Below are 9,571 nucleotides of genomic sequence, written 5' to 3'. Positions count from 1 at the left end.
AATAATTAAATGGAAATGATAAATGTTATGAATGTTAACTTCATAAAAATGTATAAAGACAATTTTACCCTAAAATCTAAATAAAATTTTTATATCTCCACAATTTTTTTACATTTCCACCTCTTTACTTAGTTCCCTACCTACTAAGTACCTACTACCTAGGGCACTAATACGGGGTCCGTTTGAGACGCGTCCACTGAGAAGTGGCCCAGATGTAACACACGTTCACGCAAAACGCTTTTATTTCTAACCTTATTCTAGTTTTATTAGCCTCCCATCGCGAAAGAGGGAACAGTAGGTGAAGTCTGGTGTGTGTGAGGAGCAGCTGGCACCAGGCCTGTCCGGAGTGCGACCCTGAGACCCGCCCCTGCAGGTGTGTGCATTTAAGGCGATGAGGCGCGTCCCCACGTGTTATATGGAAAAGTTTGGCGGTCGGTGGGACTGGAAGCGTGACGATCCCACGGAGAACACAGTACCCAGGCTAGATGAGCGATTCCGAGCGTCCCGTAAGTAAACAGGGATTTTGGACGCTGATGGTGGAGAGTGGATTCTGCAGCGTTTCCAGATCAACACTCATTTCTAGAGTTTGGATTTTTTTTTATTATTATTATTTTTAATATACTAATATACCACAAGCTAGTAATCACTATTTTAAAAGTGTTTAAGTGATTAGTAATAATTCATTAAAATATTGCTGGGACGTGCATCATGGGAGTTGTAGTTTTTGAGGCGTCGTATTTCGAAACTGCAACTATGTGACTTGAATTCGTTAATATTTATTTTTTTATTTTATTCACGAATTACCAAACTTGGTTTGGTGTAATTTATAGTTTATGACTTTCATACGTCCAGTTTCGTCTGTTTTTTTTTCTTTTTTTTATTGTTTTGTTTTGTTTGTTTCCAGGAGGAAAAGGAGAATTCCGCTCCTGATGCCGCCTGGCCTGAAGATGGCGGTCAGTGGAGTGATGGAGAAGCGGTAGACCTGGAGGAATCCGGCCTCCTTCAGGAGGTGGTGGAAGAGGATGAGGAGATTGACCTCTACAATGAAGAAACCTTCGGTTTAGGTCTAGTAACCCCTGTTGCGCTGTTCTAGGGGTCGCCACACAGTCGGGCATCCACTGCTGCTTTACCGCTGGGTTTGGGTGACTCCATTAAAAAGCCCCCCCCCTGGTCGCCCCCTCCTCTGCTACTGGGATCACTTTTTTATTTATTTTGGGTTCAAAAAACTTTGACTAAACTTCAGCTACAACATTTTTATTTATTTATTTTTATTTTTAATTTTTATTTTAAGAGACTCTTAAAATAATTATTTAGATTAATTAAGATAAGAGTGGGGAAATTCCAGTGTAACAGCAGAAAGGGATAGCAAGACACTCAGTTACAAAAATGTAGATAAATAATTTACACTATTTACACAATATAAATAAGAATTTAAAAAGCAATAACAATATTATTTACAGCAAAAGACTTTTTTAATTGCATATGGGGGGGGGTGGTATTGCACATAGTATTCCCCGAACATGTGTGTGTAGTTAAGTGTGTGTGTATGTGGTCCGCTGGGAGCAGTGCAGGTTGCAGGTAAATTAATGAATTTAAAATGCTAATTTTGTGGAGTTTATTGTTGTGAAAATGTAAGAAAATGGGAACACATGTGCAGGTAATATATCAGCTTTTCCTTCTGGGACCTGGCTGGGTTCTCTAAGCTTTAGGCTATATAAATTTTGTTGTTTATTATTATTATTATTTTATTATTTATTTATGTATTTATGTTTTATTATTTTTTAGTTAGAAAATACTTTTACAGACAAATGGCAACACTTGTTTTGCCTTCAAACATTAACTTGCCCAGAGTCATGCCCTAAACATTAGGGATGGTGATGTAAAGTCTAGTATAAACTGAAGTTTAATTGGTTGGCCAAGTCAGTTGGTTGACCGTTCGACTCCTACGCTAATTATTGCGGTGTGTTACACACGGTCTACCTAGAAATTACTTCAGTTTTACCTTTAAGCTGACAGAGGTCATAAAATTGGGCGACAGTGATCAGTAATCTTTACAAATGCATGCTAACATCATACATGCAGTTTTTCTCTTACTGATCCGGGTGCTGTTAGTTGATGCTTATTTGCATGGGCGTTGCTGTGGTTCAGTTACTTGGTGGCTGGGATTCACAGTCTACTTAAACTGCTCTGAAAGTAACCGTACCAAACGTCCTAACGGGCTCAACCCAGCAACCCAGCGTTGATCGCATGCCCTTTATTTTACAGATCTGAGTGCAGAAGATCTACAAGCAGACCAGGTAGACCTTCTGTTTGTGACTGACAGCCAGCCCCCGGCGCCACCAGCCTCACCTCCGCCATCCCCGAGTGTGCCTTCCCCACCAAGGCCTAAACCACAAATCCAGCCCCGGACTCCAGCGAGCCCGGCTGATAAGGTCAGGATCCGAAGAGAAAGACCTGGTCACAGACAGCTGTTTGATGATCCAGCTGTGATGAGGACGGTGGAAGGTCGACCCAGTCTAAAGGTTTGGCCTGCTCTTCTTTATCTAATGTTCCGTACCAGGTTCCACTGGTGCTTGTATTGGTATGTTGTGCTGTATCTCCATGCTTTGCTGTGTAAATGACCATACAGTGTGTTCTTGGTGGCATTTTCAGAGTTTGGACAGTGCGATTGTGGACTGTGGCCGGAGCTCCTTCTGGGGGGATGTTAACGCAAATACGGTGAGCTGCTTCTTTGTCTGAGGTGTTTTGTTGGAAGGGTTCATGGTGAGGATTGTCCAGTGCCACAGAGTGCTGAAATAGTGTTGAATGAACACTAATTGGACACTAATATTTCATTGGAAAAATTCAGGGCCAAATATTTCTTCTCAGACAAAGGATCTCATTTGGAGTAGAATTGTGCATCATGGAGGAAGGCCAGACAGTCTTATGAAAGGCCAGCTTTTGGCTTGGGGACTAGCTTGCTGCTTTTGAAGTAGTGGAATCTGAGGGGAGGGGGTGCTAAACTAGGGTGACCAGATGCCTTCTCAACTTGGGTCAAGTAAAGCCCCCCAGCCACAACATCCTAACCATGATGGGTTCCCTTGCTTTTCCTGAGAAAACAAAATATGGGCAACCTCACTCAACCATGCCGTGGTTGAGTTGCCTCCAATGTGAAGGGCTGGGGCTTGGCTTCTTAAAGACTGAACTCATTTGTGTATACTCCCTGCAGTGGATGATGCAGCCGTATGGCACGCCAACCAGACGCACACCGACATCCATTTATCAGGTATGAATGCTAAGGTGTAAATTTGCCTGCTCTGTTGCCAGTCAACCAAGACCCCTTGAAATTTCTTTGGGCTAATTGTGTTGATAATAGAGCCATGTGCAGTCCTTTCTCACCTCCTTTCTTCTTTCTAACAGGACCAAGCGATTGTTGGAGTGATTGACAAGTCAGCTCGTGGTAGAATGCCATTCGGTTCCCCTACCTTGCGGTCCCCGCTGCATCCAGTGGGCCAGAGGATGCTTCCTAAGGTATTGCTGTTTCATTTTAGTATTTCATGAACTCTGTTGCATCCAACCCCATTTCTGCCAATTCTAGTCCATTCATCCGCAGCTTTTTTCCTACCCCTTCCTCTGCTACTGTCCCTTTATTAGAAACCCTAACCCTTCCCTTCAGAAGCACCTGATCTCTACTTTTTAGGACTGCCTTTAGTCACTGTTGATCTCTCCCTGCAGAGACAAGTCTGTCTCTGGTCCCCTTGTACCCTGTGATCTCTAAATTGTCCGTCCCAGTGCTTCTCAAGGACCTTCTTCCCTGTACAGTTTATGGTAATCTCTGCCAGTGATTACAAAATGGGTGTCCATAAGAAATAATCAATAAAAGCAGTCTCACCTTGTGTCTTGTGCTCTCATTGGCTGTGGTAGCTGCTGCACTTATGCTGTGTTCCATTTACCTTTTAACAGCAGATACCACTCTCTCCTTTGGTATCTAGTCCTTTGCGACCTCGTAGTCCGTTCACCATGAAACAGTGTTACAACCAGGTGAGTATGCGTATGCACAAGGTGTCTTTAGTTTTCTTAATTTTTATCCCATCTGTCCTTTGGCACGGAATTCTTCAAAGCTGGACCTTGAATCCAGATTCCAGTCCTGGACTTGGCAGCCCTGGCCATGTAGCGCCGTTCCTACAAATCGGTTACCTTAACTGGTCCCCTTACAATCTGATGGGAACCAAACCCAGGGCTGGGCACTGGATTTAGGGTCCAGATTTGAGGACCTTGGCTCTAGCACTTTGACCTTCCACCTAAGCATTCCAGCAACACTGATATACTTGACTAACTTGCTACATCCTTGTAACAACTAGGTCGGTGCTGAATATCCTAAGGTCAGAAACTGACCATTGTTGATGGATGGTTGCCTACCCTGTTTCTGGAGATATACCTTTTATACACAGTCTAGGGGTGCGTCCAGAAACCTAGCTGGACGCTACTGCTGTACTACTGTAGTCCCCAAAATGTATACAATGCACTGTATTCTTGCTGTCATCAATACAATCTTGTCTCTAAACCCCCTCCAGTCAGGAGTTTTCCTTTCACCCTCCCCTCCTCGCTTCCACTCTCCGCAACCATTTACACCCAAAATGATGCAAGTGAGGTTTGGGCCCAACTCTCCAAGGCCTGGCCCTTGCTACAGCCCTTTCTCAGGCCCTGTCCAGCAATTCAGGTGAACCTCCCTGTTTGATTGGCTCAAAGATGACAATCTTTTGTTTTCCCGTGTAAGTCTTTAATGCTCGCTGAATTCAGCTAATTAAGCTTTTTGATAGGCTGCCTGTGCTGGCAACACAGCTCCACCCACAGCACAAACGACTGCTGAACCAGCGCCCGCTGGGTTCCCGCAGGTAGGCTTCTGTTTAAAGGGAAAGGCCATGTTTCGTGTTAAACCAAATGCCTCTAAAATGACTGCAGGTGTTTGTTTTTTTTTGTTTAGAAAGTCAAAGAGTTGGGACCATTATGCGGAGATAATGTCTGCCAAAGAGAAGGAATGGGTCATCAAGCTGCAAATGATGCAGCTGCAGAGCGAAAACCCATATCAGGACGACTACTATTACCAGGTACTGCACTGCTCCCACTAGCTGCTGTCGGTGATGGCTACCTATGCGTACACACAGAGCACCTTATTAGGCACTAGTTGAGCATTGTTGCTAAATGGCCATAATTTGCCTTCCAGTCTTCCAACGGCTACTTCCAGCTTAATTTGCCATGTGATGAAGCAGAGGTTTGTGAACTGGTTTCATGAATGACCAGTTCAGTGTCCTTTGGTGGCGTTCCCCAGTAGAACGTGGTAGAGAAGGAGACGAAAGTTCTGGTCATGTTGACCTGACTGAATCAAGCAATGCCTGCAGCTTTTCAGGAGCACCTTTAAGCTGCACCTTTATGTTTGGTTAATACATGGATGTACAAGGTTACATGGTCCATTTCCTTCGCCCATAATCTAATCACCCACTACATCTGCAAGCTCTTCACAGGCCAGCACTTCCCTCAATCTGTGCTTCGCTAAATTAAGTCCACCTCAACCACCAAGTACTTGAATCATCATGAAATGGGTGGAACACAGCAAGGACTATGGTTTGGTATTGGCTTGACAAAGATCCAGGAGGTCTCGTGCCTTTATGAGATGTGTCAGTGGTAATGTCAAAGTATCATGGTATCAAAACTGCAGGAAAAGATTAAATATCCTGTACGTACTACTTGGGGTTGCAAATGGGAATGGGTTGCCCAGCCCATTGCCTTCATCCGTTATTCTGCACTACATCGCAAGCTCTTCACAGGGGACATTAGGAAGGCACCTCTCAATCAGTGTTTCGCTGAATCAAGTTGTAGTTTTAGGCTGCAGGATACAAAATGAGCCGAAGCATCCAGTAAATATATAAATATAATTTTAATTAATTATTTTTTTAAATTTTATATTTATATATTTTATTTAATAATAATGATTGCTGTCAAGCTGTAGCTTTAAGAAATGTTTGAGACTGCAGTTTCCTGTATCTGAAAATGGTGTGCGTCTCCCCAGGAGTACTATCGAAGAATGGAGGTTAAACTTGCTGAAGAAGAAATGCTGGGCGACCGCTCTAAGAGAGAACCGCCCAAACTCACCACGCCATACGTCACCAAAACTGTATCCTACGCTCCAGGTGTGCCTTCACGATCTCTTTTGGTGTGCAATTAATTGGGCAAGTGGCCCCTAAGTAACATCTGTGGTGTTCCAGTGGTCCACATTGAGGGTTCGCTGGGCCAGGTTGCAGTGTCCACGTGTTACTCCCCACGCCGAGCCATAGACGCCGTCCATGTGCACACCCCTGAAGTGAGGGCATCTTTCTTGAACAGGTCTTTGTAGGAATGCTCTTATTTATCCGGCTCCTTCTCTTATTGTTTGTGTTTTTGTTCAACCAGGAACAGAAAGACACCAGGCAGCAGAGGCTGGAGGTGCTGAACACTGTTGAGAAGGTAGTTGGACACTTGGGATCAGTCAGAGGACCAGGAAAAGGCCAAATGTGAAACTCCTTGGCTCATCCGGGTTGTACCTGTTCTGCCTTGTGCTGCAGTGTTACATCATTCTGTTGGGGGTGGAGGAGGCAGAAAGGACGAAAGCAACAGTATCTGATGACGAAGAGAAGAACAGACTGATGAAGACTATGCAGAGAGGGGTGGATGACATCAACAGCCAGCTACACAACTCCAGCTCCCTGTAAGAAAGATCTCCATGTGCCTAGCCGAGGTTTCCATTCACATGCTTCTTTGTTCTTCAACATTCCTTATGATGTCCACAGAGAGTCCACGGACGAGTTTCTGCAGTGTCTCCTAGTCTCCAAAGGGAAAAGGCTACTGGCCAGACTGCTGCCCTTCCTAACGCAGGACGCAGCCAGGCATATCCTGACTGTGATTGCGACACACCTACCAGCGCTGATGAGCAGAGACCCAGATGAGGTGCGACAGGTTTTAAAGGACGATTAAGCCAAAAAACACTTTCACTTCAACCCAAAAGTAGTCAGATGGCTGGCCCACACTACTGAATTTAAAATGACTAAGATTGCTAAAACCGAGTCCTGACCAGTGGTCTGTCACTCCGAGCATGATCTCTCATGACAGAGTGGTAATGACTGTAGAAAACATGGACGCTGTGATTCCATTACTTCTGAGAGGTGAAGCCACAATTATCCACCATGTCAAATTTGCTGCACTGGTGTGCAGTAGACGCCAAAGACTCTTTCCTACTCATTTGATTAGATCCATCTCCTCCCCAGACAGTCTCAGATGAGCTTCATTTAGCTTACTGTATTGTTCAGGTTTTGTATGTATGTGAAGATCTGCATGTCAGACAGTAACTGAACAGTTGGACCACAAGAATGTTCATAGTGTGAAGACCTGAGCGACTTGCGGCCAGATCATTATGGCCAGACAACTGGTTTGGCGCATCTCCAGGGTTCCCATGTTTCCTATAAAATGAGATGATCCTGGATGTTTTCAACTGGGATTATAAATGTGTTGTGTACAGAATTCTGGGTAAATGTCCTGAATTATGTCCTTGAGAGTGGGGACCCTGATTTCTGACATCCCAGACAGCAATATTCAGTACTTATTAACCAGCACCAAGGTGTTTACTTTGGAGTGACCAAGACTCAATGCGTGAGTGCAGTGTGACAAGACCCACAACTGGACATGATCAGATTCTGTAGGGTGGGCCAGGCATTAGACATGATGGAAGTGTACTACTTGGCTTTGCTGTAAATATTTATGCTGTTCTAGCTTTAATTAAACTGGAATGCTGGACATGTCCCTGTGCAGGCGCTTCCTGTTCTGTACCCGTCCCTTCGCACTGTGGTCAACACCCTCACCTTCACCCAGCTGGTTGCTATTCTCCAGGAGTTTACCTCTCCCTTGGCTGACTCTAAAGACTCACGTCTGACCTTGGCCTGCCAAAATAAGGTTTAGCAAAACTTTTTTTTTTTTTTTTCTCTCTTCTCTTTAGGGCTGGCTGTTAACCTCCCTCTGGGTTTACACAGTGATTGTGTGAGTGGCACTGATCACCTACTTGTCTGTGTACTTTTTGACTAGGGGGCAGGACAGGGTTGCATTTGTTGCTTCCTAGGAAACTTCAAAATATGCAGGATGGGGGAATTATGGAACAGGAACAGTGCTAGGCTTGTTCTACAATGCATGTAATGCTGTGCTGTTAACTTTTAGACCTGTCAGTCACTGTAACCCCAAATTGCAGTTGACCAGGGCAGCTCCAGGATGCCATGTTCAAAGTTGCTGAGCTATGCAGTGTCACCTCTGCTGCCTTTGTTTGTCTATGGCGATCAGCGTGGACAAATGGGTGTGGGGTGGTTTGTGGGGAGAGTTGTGGCTTTTTTAAGTAATTGTACTAGTTAGCAGTTTGTGCCCTGAATTATGCAGCAATTTAACATTATCCTATCTGCAACACGAGCCTCAGCTAAATGCCATAAATAGAAGTTCCTGAATCCTCACCCCCATTTTTGTTTGTATAGTTCGGGCTGTCTTTGCTGTATGCCTTGCTCTCCCAAGGCGAAAGACTCCTCACATCAGACGTCCCCATGGAGCCCAGCATTGGTGATTTCGAGACCTGGTACAGGTTTCAATTAAATTATGAAATTTTCATGTATCCTGGGTGGGATGGGTAATGGGTTACATCTTATTTCAGACAGTTTCAGCATTAGAGATATTGAAGATACAGCAAAATAAAGCACCTTACAAAGTTTGAAACTGTTTAGTTTTTTAAATACAAGTTTAAATACAAGGGGCTTCTGTAGTTTTTAGCATTCTGTTCTTCTGTATGTCAGGACGGACACTGTTTTCCATGTTGCCCGGCAACTGTCCCGGACATCCTTGGTGGAGCCGCTTTTCCTGCCCTCAAATTTGCTCACGCTTTTTTGCCGTTACTTGGACAAGCGGACGGTCCAGCAACTGAAGAACAACATGGAGTGAGTTAATGCTGATCATGTCAAACAGTCTTGAAAATTGTGGCTTGTGTGTGTTCTGGAGTAACAGACAACTGTCCATTTTCTTTGAAAGCTTAATTGAAGGTCTCAATAATCCTCTCCTTGCATTGCTCTACAGGTCATCTGCAGGCTATCTGGCTGTAGGCTCGTGAGGGGATTGATGTATCTGGGTTTTTTTTTTTGTTTGTTTTTGTTTGTGTGTTGTCTGTTTTATTGATCGGTCTTGTCCATTTGTACAGACTCCCACCACACTCGACAGCACTAGCTTGGACTCCCCTGCCCATCTGACCAAGTCTTGGCCATGTAATGTTCATAGCTGCCACTAAGTGGCGGTAATTGATTAGCTACTTTTACACTTGCTCAGCAATACTATAGGCTGTGGTGGGAGTAACGTCACTCACTTTATTAATAGGCTAAATTTATAAGCTAAAAGGGAGAATACAAGGATTGATTCACGGTGCCTTTTGGTCTGCCACCTCCCCCAAACCCCCCCTCCCCCCACACACCTCCCTGAAAAGATGAAGGAAAAAATGCAAATGTATGCCTTTAAGAGGTTTTCTTTACTGGAATTGAAAATT

At 44.3% G+C, this 9,571-nt stretch overlaps 1 protein-coding gene across 1 annotated transcript; it reads left to right on the top strand.

The window, feature by feature from the left end:
• Nucleotides 1-485: 485 nt before the first annotated feature.
• On the top strand, nucleotides 486-9,164 carry patl2 (PAT1 homolog 2). Its single transcript, XM_072667699.1, has 19 exons — nucleotides 486-506; nucleotides 905-1,064; nucleotides 2,266-2,522; nucleotides 2,653-2,718; nucleotides 3,209-3,265; nucleotides 3,400-3,510; nucleotides 3,943-4,020; nucleotides 4,554-4,699; nucleotides 4,800-4,874; nucleotides 4,964-5,087; nucleotides 6,047-6,167; nucleotides 6,243-6,337; nucleotides 6,427-6,480; nucleotides 6,579-6,721; nucleotides 6,804-6,960; nucleotides 7,819-7,959; nucleotides 8,523-8,620; nucleotides 8,835-8,975; nucleotides 9,112-9,164. The coding sequence occupies exons 1-19, from the start codon at nucleotides 486-488 to the stop codon at nucleotides 9,143-9,145; spliced, it is 2,079 nt and encodes a 692-aa protein (XP_072523800.1). The 3' UTR covers nucleotides 9,146-9,164.
• Nucleotides 9,165-9,571: the final 407 nt, after the last annotated feature.

Source organism: Salminus brasiliensis, chromosome 22, assembly GCF_030463535.1.
Source record: "Salminus brasiliensis chromosome 22, fSalBra1.hap2, whole genome shotgun sequence".
NCBI classification, from domain to species: domain Eukaryota; kingdom Metazoa; phylum Chordata; class Actinopteri; order Characiformes; family Bryconidae; genus Salminus; species Salminus brasiliensis.
This window is presented reverse-complemented; position numbering and strand designations above follow the sequence as displayed.

Bases quoted from the DNA above. Each gene is read 5' to 3' on its own strand.
- patl2 (XM_072667699.1), top strand. From the start codon at position 486: ATGAGCGATTCCGAGCGTCCC. The intron at 2,719-3,208 runs GTGAGCTGCTTC...TACTCCCTGCAG, and splicing joins GGGATGTTAACGCAAATACG to TGGATGATGCAGCCGTATGG. The intron at 8,621-8,834 runs GTACAGGTTTCA...TCTGTATGTCAG, and splicing joins ATTGGTGATTTCGAGACCTG to GACGGACACTGTTTTCCATG.